This window comes from Neoarius graeffei, chromosome 1, assembly GCF_027579695.1.
Source record: "Neoarius graeffei isolate fNeoGra1 chromosome 1, fNeoGra1.pri, whole genome shotgun sequence".
NCBI classification, from domain to species: Eukaryota; Metazoa; Chordata; class Actinopteri; order Siluriformes; family Ariidae; genus Neoarius; species Neoarius graeffei.
In genome coordinates this window covers 104517105-104533185 of record NC_083569.1, presented here as the reverse complement: position 1 = coordinate 104533185, position 16081 = coordinate 104517105, and the positions used below count along the sequence as shown (strand labels likewise).

The window sequence follows — 16081 nt, the reverse complement described above, 5'->3', positions numbered from 1 at the left end:
TGTGTTGAATTTAAAACACCAAAATGCAGCAGGCCCACCAGACCCACAAACACTGGCTGAGTACAAAAATATGAACACCACACAAGGGTTAATCAGGTGAGGTAAGAAAAGTGGTAAATTTGTTACACATATGCTAAGTGGGTGGGCATTTAAAAAAAAAAAACAGGACAGATACACATCATGGTGAATCAAACAAATTTGGCTCTGCTTACTCATCTGTCAGTACAAGACGTGAGAAATGCAGGCTACAAATAATGATATAAGGAGCATGCCCCTCCTGAGAAAAATCATCCCAAAGCTAAATGACCACTGTTTCTCAGCACAGGACATCTTAAACAGATGTGCAAGACAAATTACAGCAGAAATTGAACAGGTAAGACAATCTCTGTATTGGAGCCAGTCTTAAGTTGTCTGAGTGTTAGTAACATTTCTGGAAATGATTTCTGAAATAAAATGTGTGATATTGCTACTAAGTAGTCTTTAGACACTGAGCAAGCTTTCAAAACCCATGTTAAGGGTATTAATGTGCTTTTAACTTACAGTCTCTGGAAGTATTGTAATGGCAAGGCCAGTTTTTTTCTTTTTGCTATATACCCAAGACCAGGGCCATAGCCAGGATTTTTCAAATACCGAGGTCAAACATGGCTGACAGCACCGAAGCCCCCCGGCACAACTTAAATAAATAAATAAATAAATAAGGATAGATTTGGTGGAGGACACATTTAACAATTCTAAAACTGTGGCACCATAACTGTGGTGTTTTATCTGACATAAAAGTAGAAAAGTAGTGAACTCTTGAATTGAGTATACATATCTAAAGTACCAGTTACCTAAAGTATTGGCATTATTTACATTGCAGCATACACATGACAGAAAGGGTGTGAACTGCTGAATTGTAAGCTTTAGTATTACACCTTATAATAATACTGTGAGTGTGTGTGAGAGAGAGAGAGAGAGAGAGAGAGAGAGAGAGAGAGAGAGAGAGAGAGTTTGTGTGTTATTTGTGGGTGTATGTATGTGTAGAGCAGTGGCGGCTGGTAGTCTTTCAAACAGGGGAGGCTGGTCGGTTACGATATTTCCAGATTTTAAAAGAAAAAACATCAATTTTGCCCATACTCTTGCCTCTGATCTGGCTGATTGTTGGCAGGGTAACAAACTGTGAAATAACAGGTTCTTTTGGCCCATTAGCCTACTGTCCAATATACATGATGGTGGTGTTGGGGGGGAGGGGTATATTTTAACATTTTATATTTTAAAATTGTGGCATGTTTAAAAATTGATCATTATTGAAAGCAGCTCTTTGTCAGGAACCTCAGCAGTAGAGCTGGGTGCCACACATTTCATTCAATGACACTTTCCCTATATTTTACTTATTTTGACTGAGAAATGTTTTATTGACAATTTTAATAACCCTTCACTTTTAATCCAGGTCTGTAGTGTGAAATGTTCTCGGCTGTGTTTTTGTTTAAAAATGTTTTCCAAATTGTAGCTGTGTTTAATTCATATCCAGAAAAATATATACAACCCCGATTCCAAAAAAGTTGGGACAAAGTACAAATTGTAAATAAAAACGGAATGCGATAATTTACAAATCTCAAAAACTGATATTGTATTCACAATAGAACATAGACAACATATCAAATGTCGAAAGTGAGACATTTTGAAATTTCATGCCAAATATTGGCTCATTTGAAATTTCATGACAGCAACACATCTCAAAAAAGTTGGGACAGGGGCAATAAGAGGCTGGAAAAGTTAAAGGTACAAAAAAGGAACAGCTGGAGGACCAAATTGCAACTCATTAGGTCAATTGGCAATAGGTCATTACCATGACTGGGCATAAAAAGAGCATCTTGGAGTGGCAGCGGCTCTCAAAAGTAAAGATGGGAAGAGGATCACCAATCCCCCTAATTCTGCGCCGACAAATAGTGGAGCAATATCAGAAAGGAGTTCGACAGTGTAAAATTGCAAAGAGTTTGAACATATCATCGTCTACAGTGCATAATATCATCAAAAGATTCAGAGAATCTGGAAGAATCTCTGTGCGTAAGGGTCAAGGCCGGAAAACCATACTGGGTGCCCGTGATCTTCGGGCCCTTAGACGGCACTGCATCACATACAGGCATGCTTCTGTATTGAAAATCACAAAATGGGCTCAGGAATATTTCTAGAGAACATTATCTGTGAACACAATTCACCGTGCCATCCGCCGTTGCCAGCTAAAACTCTATAGTTCAAAGAAGAAGCCGTATCTAAACATGATCCAGAAGCACAGACGTCTTCTCTGGGCCAAGGCTCATTTAAAATGGACTGTGGCAAAGTGGAAAACTGTTCTGTGGTCAGACGAATCAAAATTTGAAGTTCTTTATGGAAATCAGGGACGCCGTGTCATTCGGACTAAAGAGGAGAAGGACGACCCAAGTTGTTATCAGCGCTCAGTTCAGAAGCCTGCATCTCTGATGGTATGGGGTTGCATTAGTATGTGTGGCATGGGCAGCTTACACATCTGGAAAGACACCATCAATGCTGAAAGGTATATCCAGGTTCTAGAGCAACATGTGCTCCCATCCAGACGACGTCTCTTTCAGGGAAGACCTTGCATTTTCCAACATGACAATGCCAAACCACATACTGCATCAATTACAGCATCATGGCTGCATAGAAGAAGGGTCCGGGTACTGAACTGGCCAGCCTGCAGTCCAGATCTTTCACCCGTAGAAAACATTTGGCGCATCATAAAACGGAAGATACAACAAAAAAGACCTAAGACAGTTGAGCAACTAGAATCCTACATTAGACAAGAATGGGTTAACATTCCTATCCCTAAACTTGAGCAACTTGTCTCCTCAGTCCCCAGACGTTTACAGACTGTTGTAAAGAGAAAAGGGGATGTCTCACAGTGGTAAACATGGCCTTGTCCCAATTTTTTTGAGATGTGGTGTTGTCATGAAATTTAAAATCACCTCATTTTTCTCTTTAAATGATATATTTTCTCAGTTTAAACATTTGATATGTCATCTATGTTCTATTCTGAATAAAATATGGAATTTTGAAACTTCCACATCATTGAATTCCGTTTTTATTTACAATTTGTACTTTGTCCCAACTTTTTTGGAATCGGGGTTGTATTCCAATATAATATACTCAGCATAAACATTTTAAATAGATTCTATATTTTTGGTCCATCCATGACATATTACTAAAGTAGCCTATTTACTGTTGTTGATGTGGGTCACTTGCTGTTAGCCAATTCACTTTCTCGTACCAGGACAGCTGAAAGGAACGAGTATTATCCCCTACCTTTTTCACCAAGTCAATTTGAGGCGTTGGTCTACCCTGCTCTTTAATTTTTTCCTCGAAAGGAAGATTGGCAAATGGCTTCGCCAAAATTAAATCAGCAATGCTTGGCATCCGTGCGCAGCTTTCTTGCTAGCTGACTAGCCCCCTCAAGTTCAGTCACTCAAATAAACGAAATTTCTGGAACTAAGATAGCAAACTTGACAACACTATATTTACACTTTATTTACAATGAAAATATATACAAACTAAAAAAGCTGGTAGAAACCGTATGTAATGAATGAAATCGAAATGTAAGCTGATCTCTTACAATACACCACAGCACTTGCGAATCCGCATGGGACTGAACTGAAATTCACCGCTGCCTGTCTATAGTTGAAACGAGCTGTCAATCAAAGAAAATATCCGGCCGCTTTCACCAATCACCAGTCTCCTCGCGGAAACTGCCATGTCCCTCCCATGTGAGGCTCGGAGTCCGTAGGCGGGCGTTTTCGCAGTATTTGTCCAATAATCGTCTTGCATTTTGAGATTGAAAAGCGCATAGCTCCCAAATGCCATTGAAGCCCACTGAGGCTGCGCTGCATCGCGCTGTCACGAGGGGGAGAAACTCACGCACACATTAAAGTTATAAGGGCATTTTTAGAGGAGGCTGAGCCTCCCTCGTTGTCTTAGAGCAGTGGTCTCCAATTAGTTTTCATGGAGGGCCAAATTATGAACAGTAAGTGAGGCCAAGGGCCGCAGCCACCCCCCCACCCCAAACCCACCCACCCCACATGGCCATGCAAGACACAGAAGGTGGTACTAAAAAAATAGTAATTTTTATTAGGCCTACTCGCAGTAGCAAACATTTTGCAATATGAAAAAAAAAACAAATATTAAGTGTCCAGAAGGGCTGTGTATTACAAAGTATGGACAACTAACAACCATCCTCCACACACACACACAGGGAGGGAGGGAGACAGTGCACAGAATTATCACTTTCTTTAAAAATGTAAAATAAAACATCAGCTTTCTTTACAAATGTAAAATAAAACATCAGCTGCCACACAACTATATCTGCTGCCACACTAGTGCCAGGAAAAGCAGTATACATGGGCAATGGACAAACTATACACAACTAACCACCTTCCTAGCCGGAGAGAGAGAGAGGTGCAGGATTCTACAAGACCGCATCAGCCACATCAGTCACTGAAGAGAGATAGAGGATTCTGCAGGACCATATCAGCCACGTCAGTCACTGAAGAGAGAGATAGAGAGAGATAGAGAGAGAGCAAACAGACCAGATATTAAATGTCTGGGATAATAAAATGCTTACTGAGTAATAGGCCTACTACTGATAGACACAAATATTTTACTCACCAATCAGTGTGAGAGATGGCAGTGACTGGATGAGGAGGCAACCTTCTTGAAGTCTGGTTTGTATTCTGTTGTGGCAATCTTCAAACAATCGCCAAGGTGTGCGTCAGACAATCTGTTTCTTGCGTCATTTTTGAGACAGTTCATTGCCGAAAATGAGGCTTCACATATGTATGTGGAGGGGAAACTTGTCAAAAGGAGCATTGCAACTGATCTGGTGTTTCTGAATCGATCACGGTCGACATTGATCCAGAATTCAGCCAACTCGCTCTCCTGGTGGTGCGCTTTAAGCGTGTCGGATGTTGCCATTTCCGAGACCTCCATCTGAAGCGATGCTTCATCTATAGAAGGCAGCAGTTTCTTGGCCTCCGATGTCCACTGGCCATCAGGCGTCACAGAGAACGGCTGTCTCAGAAAAAGGAGGATGTCACGGGAGAGCTTGCGGTTGCTTTCAAATCGCTCCTTGAAGTTCTCCGCCAGTTTGGTCACGAAGTGCACCATTGCTGGATCTTCGCGCATGCCGTTCTTTTCACAGTGCTGTTGCAAACGAGGAAAGTGCAACTTTCTCCCTCGAATGTCTCTCTCGAAAATGTTCAGCTTTCCCTGGAATGCTTCAATAGCTTCGTACATGTCTGCAACAGTGTGATTCTTGCCTTGTAGTTTAAGGTTAAGGTGATTCAGATGAGACATTATGTCGCTTAAAAAACACACGTATGCCATCTCCTTCCGATCGGTCAAAAAAGTCTGGAACTGTTGCGCTTTTTGACTCTGCAGGCTGGAGAGGAACGAAACAAGCTCGGCGTGCAGGTCACACACACGCTCCAACACACGGCCTTTGCTCAGCCAGCGCACGTCGTTCTGCAGCAAAAGGTCTCTGTGCTCAGCTGACATTTCTTCCAAGAAGGCTCGGAAAACCCGGTGTTGCAGACTTGAATTCGCTCGAATGAAATTCACTAGCCTGGTCACAAAATCCATGACATCTTTCATTTTGTTGTCGAGTTTCGCGCACAGCACTGACTGGTGAATGATGCAGTGAAATGTCAACATCTTTGGGTTAATTGCGGACAGCCTGCTCGCCAATCCCTGTCGAAGTCCCACCATGGACGGGGCTCCATCAGTGACAACTGACACAATTTTGTCCACGTCCAAGCCAGCCTTCTCAAAGAACCGTGTCAGCTCGTTAAAGATAATCTCCCCCGTTGAGCGCCCAGGTAGAGGAAGCAAACATAGCAGCTCTTCCCTGAATGCATTCCCATCAAAAAATCTGACAAAAACAGACAGTTGCTCCATATCCGTTCGGTCACACGACGAGTCTATTGCCAGGGACATGGCATCTGCTTTAACGAGATCCGCCTTCAGTTTGGATGTACAATCCTCGGCTAAAACTTCGACTCGTCTTGCGGTAGTGTTGGCTGACAACGGTACCTGCTTTAATAGCTCCACGACAGTTTGCTGGGTTTTCATATCGTGGCATAAAACCTCTTCCACCATACCAATCGCACACTCTTTAACCATGGCTGCGTCTGTGAAAGGTTTCTTTGCTTTTCCGAGACTCCACGAAACACGTAAAGACGCTGCTCTTGCCCTTTGATGTGCCGTGTTACACGTTTCAATTCTAAAAACTGAGCGCTTTAAAGAAGACTGCATGGTGGTTATTTTTTGTCTGCGTTGATCAGAATGTTCTGGGAAGTTGGAATTAAAGCTAGCATGCATAGTTCTGAAGTGCCTCTTGATGTTGTCAACCTTGCAGACTGCGACAGTTTGCATGCATATCAGGCATGTTGGCTTAGCGTTCTGATATGCCGGTAAAATGAAACAAAACTCATCCGTCCATTCCGGTTTAAACTGGCGATTTTCGCGGTCAACTTTACGTTTCTTTGAAGTGGTAGCCATTGTCTGTTGTTAGTATTTCATCTGTCAATGATATATTGTTTTACTCACTCTGTGATTAGCGGAAGGCACCCAGGGATGTGGAGGGATCGCATTGCGCATGCCTGACCTTTGTTTAGACGTCACTTGGCGGGCCATAAAGTCGCTGCCCGCGGGCCGTAGTTGGCTCGCGGGCCGTGGTTTGGAGACCACAGTCTTAGAGCAATCGCCCGTGGTGTAGAGACATTCTGAGCAGTAATGTAAAGGCATCAGTCTATCTGGCTGTCTTGAATTGAGATCCATTTGCATGCATTCTCTGAAACAGAGTGTTCTCACCATTGCCTGTAATGTAAGTTTGGCTCATAACACATTTACTTCAACAATTCTAAAACTGTGCCATCATAACTGTGGAGTTTTGTCTGACATAAAAGTCAAAACTGAACTGAGTGTATTGCTCAGCTACCTGAAGTATTGGCATTATTTACATTTCATTATCTTAAATTACATTAGAATGTAAAGCTATTAGTTCTGTGTGAAGACTATGTATTAGAGAGTGTGTGTGAGTGTATTATGTGTGTGTGTGTGTGTGTGTGTGTGTGTGAGAGAGAGAGTGAGAGAGAGAGAGTTACTCGAACAAGCCCATTTACTCAGCCCTGCACAGGGCTGCCTGTGACAACGTAGTTTTGAATGTTTCTCAAAATGCTAACTAAAATGTAATAGGCAATGACAATGAAACATTTCCCCTTGGAAAGTTGGCATGACACCGCTGAACGGTCTGCCACTGCACTGACAATATTTTCTCACCTTCCCTCCTTCTCTTTCCCTGCTCTTCTGTTGGCTGTCTAAACCTTAATTTAGTTTGTTGCAACTTTTTCATTTTGCACTTGGGTAAAGCTCTATAATGCTATGTGACTATTAGCCTACGTTAGGTTAGGTAGGCATATGTGATAGAGCATAGACTACACCCTGCCTGTTTTATCCAAAACCCAACTTCCCCGGCCGACACTAGTATAGGCTACGCCGCGTGACGCTGCGTTAGACACGGCAACGATAGAGATAGAGGCTGAGAGATTTCAGATGACATTAGACAAATGTGAATTTTATTGGGGGGAAATACAGATGACGTGGATGCGGACGCTGCGTTTTACATTGATCACTGCTCGAATTCAGTGTAGACCAATTTGAAATTTCTGAAAAAAATACCGAGGACATGACCTCGGTGTCCTCAATGGTAGTTACGGCCATGCCCAAGACATTTGGGTTTGGAGTCAAATGATGAATATGAATTGATAGATCAAAATTTCAGCTTTCATTTCTTGATATTTACATCTAGATGTGTTGGCCCCTTTGGTGGCAGCCCACCCAATTTTTAGATGAGTAAAAATGATAGGAATGGATTGTTTTAAAGTTAATAACACTTGTTACAGTGCCATGAGAAAGTTTGGGCACCCCGTCTGAGGTTGTACAATAATTGACTCTGTCTCCACAGAAAAACACCCTAGTGGCATGTCCTTCCTTTGCCCATCAGAGCCAAGTGCTGGGTTGTTTTGCAGACACTGATTTTAATTATTGGTGTATTCCTTTGTATGAAATTAAATCAAATGTGAAAAATAGGCTGTGCAAAAGTATGGGAACCCTTGACATTTTGTTGCTTTGAAAACCTGTAACTAATCATCACAGAGTAATTGAAAACATCAAGTTGGTTAAGTGAGCTCATTAAGCCTTGAACTTAATAGGCAGGTGCATCCAATCATGACAAAGGCTATTTAAGGTGGCCAAATGCCAGTTCTCTTTCTCTTTGACTGTCCTCTGAAGAGCTGCAAGATGGGGGCCTCAAAACAACTTTCTCATGACCTCAAAACGAAGATTATAGAGCAGTATGGACTAGGGGAAGGCTACAAAAAACTTTCCAAAAGATTTCAGCTGTCAGTGTCTACCGTGAGGAACATTGTAAGAAAATGGAAAGCCACAGGCACAGTCCTTGTCAAGGCCAGAAGTGGTAGGCCAAGAAAAATTTCAGGGAGGCAAAGACGAAGGATGCTGAGAATTGTTAAAAACAACCCACAGACCACCACCAGAGACTTGCAAAGGGATCTAGCTGCAGATGGGGTCACTGTGCATAGGGCAACAATACAGCGCAATTTGCATGAGGAAAGACTGTACGGGAGAGTGATGAGGAAGAAGCCCTTTCTTCGCAGTCGCCACAAATTGAGTCGCTTGAACTATGCAAAAGCACATTTGGACAAGCCAGTATCCTTTTGGAATAAGATCTTGTGGACTGACGAAACAAAAATCGAGTTATTTGGTCACAACAAGAGGCAATACACATGGCGTAAAAAGAACACAGAATTCCAAGAGAAACATCTGCTACCCACAGTGAAATTTGGTGGAGGTTCCATCATGCTGTGGGGCTGTGTGGCGAGTACTGGTACTGGGAACCTTGTTAAAGTTGACGGTCGCATGGATTCCACTCAATACCAGCAGATTCTTGAGGATAATGTGCTAGAGTCTGTAACAAAGTTGAAGTTGCGCCGGGGATGGATGTTTCAACAAGACAATGACCCGAAACATTGCTCAAAATCCACTCGGGCATACATGCAGAGGAACAAGTACAATGTCTTGGAATGGCCATCCCAGTCCCCAGATTTGAATATCATTGAAAATCTGTGGGATGAATTGAAGCAAGCTGTCCATGCTCGTAGACCTTCAAACCTCAAGGAATTAGAGATGTTTTGCAAGGAGGAGTGGGCCAAGATGCCTTCGTCCAAGATCCATACACTCATTGGTGGCTATAGAAAGCGTCTAGAGGCTGTAATTTTTGCAAAAGGAGGCTCCACTAAATATTGATGGAATGTTTCTGTTAGGGTGCCCAAATTTATGCACGGGCCTATTTTTGTTTTGCTGCATATTGCACTTTTTCTGTTAGCCCAATAAACTTATCTTCAATGCTGAAATATGTCTGTGTCTTTTATTTATTTCATATGTCAAGACTAAGTTGTAGAATCAAACACCCAATTATATATGAATGAAAAATACTGGGATTTGTCAAGGGTGCCCAAACTTTCTCATGGCACTGTATTCTATCCACATTCACTGGATATGAGCAATTGCGTGCTCTGACTGGCTACTCTCCTACTAGGATATCAGCTCATACAGTGGTGCTTGAAAGTTTGTGAACCCTTTAGAATTTTCTATATTTCTGCATAAATATGACCTAAAACATCATGAGATTTTCACACAAGTCCTAAAGGTAGATAAAGAGAACCCAGTTAAACAAATGAGACAAAAATATTATACTTGGTCATTTATTTATTGAGGAAAATTATCCTGTGGACCCACCACCCGCAGGAGGTGCCGCAAGGGTCTGGTGCACTGTGGATTGGGTGACAGCCAAAGGCGGAGGCCCTGGCATACTGATCCCCGGCTGACAAAATTGGCTTTTGAGACATGGAATGTCACCTCTCTGGTGGGAAAGGAGCCTGAGCTAGTGCGTGAGGTTGAGTGGTACCGACTAGATATAGTTGGGCTCATCTCAACACATAGCTTGGGCTCTGGAACCAATTTTCTGGAGAGGGGTTGTACGCCCTTCTATGCTGGAGTTGCCAAGGGTGAGTGGCACCAGGCAGGGGTGGGGCTATTGGTAGCCCCCCAGTTTGGTGTGCTAACATCGGCATTCTCCCCAGTGAATGAGAGGGTCGTTTCCCTGCTCCTTTGGGTCGGGGAATGGTCTCTGACTATCATTTGCGCATATGCGCCAAATGGTAGTTCGGAGTACCCAGCCTTCTTAGAGTTCTTGAGTAGGGTGCTAGACAGTGCACCACAAGGGGACTCCATTGTTTTACTGGGGGACTTCAATGCTCATGTGGGCAATGACCGTGAGACCTGGAGGGGTGTGATTGGGAGGAACAGCGTGCCTGATCTGAACCCGAGTGGTGTTCAGTTGTTGGACATTTATGTCATGCACGGTTTGGCCATAACAAACACCATGTTTGAGCATAAGAGTGTCCATAAGTGCATGTGGCATGAGGACACCCTAGGCTGCAGATCGATGATTGACTTTGTAGTCATTTCATCTGATCTACGACTGTATCTCTTGGACACTCGGGTGAAGAGAGGAGCAGAGCTGTCAACTGATCACTACCTGTTGGCAAGTTGGATCAGATGGCGGGAGAGGAGGCCAGACAGACCGGGCAGGCCCGAACGAGTAGTGAGGGTATCCTTAGAACATCTGGCAGAGGCTCCCGTCCATCAGATCTTCAACTGTCACATCTGGCAGAGCTTCAGCTGCATACCGGGAGAGGATGGGGACATTGAGTCCGAGTGGACAGTGTTCCTCACCTCCATTTGCTGAGGCAGCCATGCAGAGCTGTGGCTGCAAGGTTGTTGGTGCCTGTCGTGGCGGTAATCCCCAAACCTGCTGGTGGACACCTGTGGTGAGGGGAGCAGTCAAGCTGAAGGAGGAGTCCTATCAGGCTTGGTTAGCCTGTGGGTCTCCAGAGGCAGCTGACAGATCCCAATGGGCCAAGCGGAATACAGCTCTGGCAGTCACTGAAGCAAAAACTTGGGTGTGGGAGGAGTTCGGTGAGGCCATGGAAAGTGACTTTCTTTCGGCCTTGAAGAGATTCTAGCAAACCATCTGGCGGCTCAGGAAAGGAAAACAGTACTCTGTCCCTACTGTTTACAGTGAAAATGGAGTGCTGTTGACCTCAACTGGGGACATCATCCAATGGTGGAAGGAATACTTTGAGGATCTCCTCAATCCCACCTGCATGTTGTCCGAGGAGGACACAGAGTCTGAGGGTGCTTGGGAGGACTCACCCATCACAGGGGCTGAGGTTGCCGAGGTGGTTAAAAAAGCTCCTTGGTGGCCAGGCTCCGGAGCTGGATGAGATTCGTTCTGAGTTCCTGAAGGCACCGGATGTTGTTGGGCTGTCTTGGCTGACACACCTCTTCAACATTGCATGGAGGTTGGGGACAGTGCCTCTGGATTGGTAGACTGGGGTGGTGGTCCCCCTTTTTAAAAAGGGAGACCAGAGACTGTGTTCCAACTATAGGGGGATCACACTTCTCAGCCTCCCTGGGAAAGCCTATGCTGGGGTGCTGGAGAGGAGAGTCCGGTTGACAGTCGAACCTCGGATTAAGGAGGAACAATGGGGTTTTCATCCTGGTCATGGAACATTGGACCAGCTCTTTACTCTTGCAAGGGTACTGGAGGGTGCATGGGAGTTTGCCCAATTGGTCTACATGTGTTTTGTGGACCTGGAGAAGACTTATGACCATGTCCCTTGTGGTGCCCTGTGGGGGGTGCTTTGGGATTATGGGGTTCAGGGCCCACTACTGCAGGACATTCGGTCCCTGTATGACCGGAGCAGGAGTTTGGCTTGCATTGCCGGCAGTAAGTCAGACTTGTTTCTGGTGCATGTTGGACTCTGCCAGGGCTGTCCTTTGTCATTGGTTCTGTTCATAACTTTTATGGACAGAATTTCTAGGCACAGCCAAGGGGCAGAGGGTGTCTGGTTTGGTGGCATCAGGATCACGTCTCTGCTTTTTGCAGATGATGTAATCCTGTTGGCTTCATCAATCTGTGACTTACAGCATGCACTGGGACAGTTTGCAGCTGAGTGCGAAGCAACTGGGATGAGGATCAGCACCTCCAAGTCCGTGGCCATGGTGCTCAGCCGGAAACAGGTGGAGTGCCTACTCCAGGTCAGGGGGGAGTTGCTACCTAAAGTGGAGGAGTTTAAGTATCTCAGGGTTTTGTTCACGAGTGAGGGTAAGGGGGAGTGGGAGTTGGACAGAAGGATCGGGGTAGCGTCAGCAGTGATGCAGACACTAAACTAGTCTGTTATGGTAAAGAGATAGCTGAGACAAAAGGCAAAGCTCTCAATTTACTGGTCCATCTACGTTCCCACTCTCACCTATGGTCATGAGCTATGGGTAGTGACCGAAAGAATGAGATCGCGGATACAAGCGGGTAGAAATGAGTTTTCTATGCAGGGTGGCTGGGCTCTCCCTTAGAGACAGGGTCAGAAGCTTGGTCATTCAGGAGAGACTCGGAATAGAACCGCTGCTCCTCCACATTGAAAGGAGTCAGTTGAGGTGGTTTGGGCACCTTGTTAGGATGCCCCCTGGACACCTCCCAAATGAGGTTTTCTGGGCATGCCCAACCAGTAGGAGACCCCGGGGCAGATCCAGGACACGCTGGAGAGATTACATTTATCGGCTGGCCTGGGAATGCCTTGGTATTCTCCTGGAAGAGCTGGTGGAAGTGGCCGGGGAGAGGGAAGTCTGGGCTGCTCTGCTTAGGCTGCTACAGTACCCCTGCGACCCAGATCCAGATAAGCAGTAGAAGATGGATGGATGGAAAATGATCCAATATTACATATCTGTGAGTAGCAAAAGTATGTGAACCTCTAGGATTAGCAGTTAATTTGAAGGTGAAATTAGAGTCAGGTGTTTTCAATCAATGGGATGACAGTCAGGTGTGAGTGGGCACCCTGTTTTATTTAAAGAACAGGGATCTATCAAAGTCTGATCTTCACAACACGTTTGTGGACAAAACAGGACAAACACCAAGGGGGATGAATACTTTTGCAAGGCACTGTATATCAAACATAATTGTTTTTCCTATGCATTTACAACCCCGATTCCAAAAAAGTTGGGACAAAGTACAAATTGTAAATAAAAACGGAATGAAATGATGTGGAAGTTTCAAAATTTCATATTTTATTCAGAATAGAACATAGATGACATATCAAATGCTTAAACTGAGAAAATATATCATTTAAAGAGAAAAATTAAGTGATTTTAAATTTCATGACAACACCACATCTCAAAAAAGTTGGGACAAGGCCATGTTTACCACTGTGAGACATCCCCTTTTCTCTTTACAACAGTCTGTAAACGTCTGGGGACTGAGGAGACAAGTTGCTCAAGTTTAGGGATAGGAATGTTAACCAATGTTAATGTTAATGCACCAAATATTTATGGGTGAAAGATCTATGGGTGAAAGATCTGGACTGCAGGCTGGCCAGTTCAGTACCTGGACCCTTCTTCTATGCAGCCATGATGCTGTAATTGATGCAGTATGTGGTTTGGCATTGTCATGTTGGAAAATGCAAGGTCTTCCCTGAAAGAGACGTCGTCTGGATGGGAGCATATGTTGCTCTAGAACCTGGATATACCTTTCAGCATTGATGGTGTCTTTCCAGATGTGTAAGCTGCCCATGCCACATGCACTAATGCAACCCCATACCATCAGAGATGCAGGCTTCTGAACTGAGCGCTGATAACAACTTGGGTCGTCCTTCTCCTCTTTAGTCCGAATGACACGGCGTCCCTGATTTCCATAAAGAACTTCAAATTTTGATTCGTCTGACCACAGAACAGTTTTCCACTTTGCCACAGTCCATTTTAAATGAGCCTTGGCCCAGAGAAGACACCTGCCCTTCGGGATTATGTTTAGATACGGCTTCTTCTTTGAACTATAGAGTTTTAGCTGGCAACGGCGGATGGCACAGTGAATTGTGTTCACAGATAATGTTCTCTGGAAATATTCCTGAGCCCATTTTATGATTTCCAATACAGAAGCATGCCCATATGTGATGCAGTGCCGTCTAAGGGCCCGAAGATCACGGGCACCCAGTATGGTTTTCCGGCCTTGACCCTTACGCACAGAGATTCTTCCAGATTCTCTGAATCTTTTGATGATATTATGCACTGTAGATGATGATATGTTCAAACTCTTTGCAATTTTACACTGTCGAACCCCTTTCTGATATTGCTCCACTATTTGTCGGTGCCGAATTAGGGGGATTGGTGATCCTCTTCCCATCTTTACTTCTGAGAGCCGCTGCCACTCCAAGATGCTCTTTTTATACCCAGTCATGTTAATGACCTATTGCCAATTGACCTAATGAGTTGCAATTTGATCCTCCAGCTGTTCCTTTTTTGTACCTTTAACTTTTCCAGCCTCTTATTGCCCCTGTCCCAACTTTGAGATGTGTTGCTGTCATGAAATTTCAAATGAGCCAATATTTGGCATGAAATTTCAAAATGTCTCACTTTCGACATTTGATATGTTGTCTATGTTCTATTGTGAATACAATATCAGTTTTTGAGATTTGTAAATTATTGCATTCCATTTTTATTTACAATTTGTACTTTGTCCCAACTTTTTTGGAATCGGGGTTGTAATTACATCGATTCTATAAAATCTTTTTTTTTAAATGCAAATTAAAATATAATTCCAGATCATTTGGTTTTATCTGTATTAGTGTCTGGGTCACATTTTGCTGAGGAAAATCAACCAGATAAGACAGGAAAGTGCTGAATAACTTCCTAATAAGTAAAGTCTAATAATCTATAAGCTTTAGGATTATTAACTTTATAAATAGCCTGTCTAATGTTTCTGTTGTATCCGGTCAATGTCTGGAGAATCTGTAACCAGAAAAAGAACGATGTGAATCATGAGGAGTTAGACAGACTGAACTCTGTACCCTGCTTATCATCTGTCTGTTTATTTAACTCTATGTTGTCCTTAGTGAATTTAATGTACCACCAAGTTATAACAAGTAAGGAATAAAGTACTCATGGTTCTATTATAGACAAATAACCAAGGGTCATGGATGTGATTCAATAATTTGACAATGATTACAATTTATAATTAAAGAATGACATGACTTTTTTTAACCTGTATATAGATGCATTTACTGCTTTGGTATGACCATGAAACAAGTTAGTTTTCCTCTTACATTTTTGCAGTTATAAAACTTGTCACATCGCAGAAAACATGTTACAGAGAGTAGAGTAGAAAGAGAGTAATCATCGGCAGTGTAAGGAAAAAAGTCAGAAACTTGGCCATAGATTACATTACATTACATTATATTCCATACCATTTAGCAGACTCTCTTATCCAAAGCGATGATCAGGAGATCAGGAGCATTAGTTTTGAGTGAGATTGGCCAAGAGATAGATTGCCAAATCTCAGCAAACTTGCTGGCCCAACTACATCTAAAAAAACAAACAAAAACAAAACCCCAACAACTTGAAACTAGCTGACTAAACATCCTTTGTGCCCTCTTGATGTCCCAACTTTATTTTAATAATAATAATAATACTCATTATCTCTAGCCATTTTATCCTGTTCTACAGGGTCGCAGGCAAGCTGGAGCCTATCCCAGCTGACTACGGGCGAAAGGCGGGGTACACACAATAAGGAAGGAAAGATGGATGGCACCAAATACAGGGCAATTCTGGAGGAAAACCTGTTTGAGTCAGCCATAGGTTTCAGACTGGGATGAAGGTTCACGGTCCAGCAGGACAATGACCCTAAACATACTGCTAAAGTGACACTGGAGTGGTTTAAAGGGAAACATTTAAATGTCTTAGAATGGCCTAATCAAAGCCCAAACCTCAATCCAATTGAGAATCTGTGGCATAACTTGAAGATTGCTGTACACCAACGCAACCCATCTAACTTGAAGGAGTTGGAGCAGTTTTGCCTTGAGGAATGGCAAATAAATAAATAAATAATAATAATAATAATAATAATAATAAT

At 43.4% G+C, this 16081-nt stretch overlaps 1 protein-coding gene across 1 annotated transcript in view; it reads left to right on the top strand.

The window, feature by feature from the left end:
• The first annotated feature begins 268 nt into the window (after positions 1–268).
• LOC132885747 (alanine aminotransferase 2-like) overlaps positions 269–16081 on the top strand; it is a 52233-nt gene continuing 36420 nt past the window's right edge. Inside the window, exon 1 of the mRNA XM_060920319.1 lies at positions 269–373. Within this exon, the coding sequence (XP_060776302.1) occupies positions 269–373 (105 nt within the window). The remainder of the gene's footprint in view (positions 374–16081) is intronic.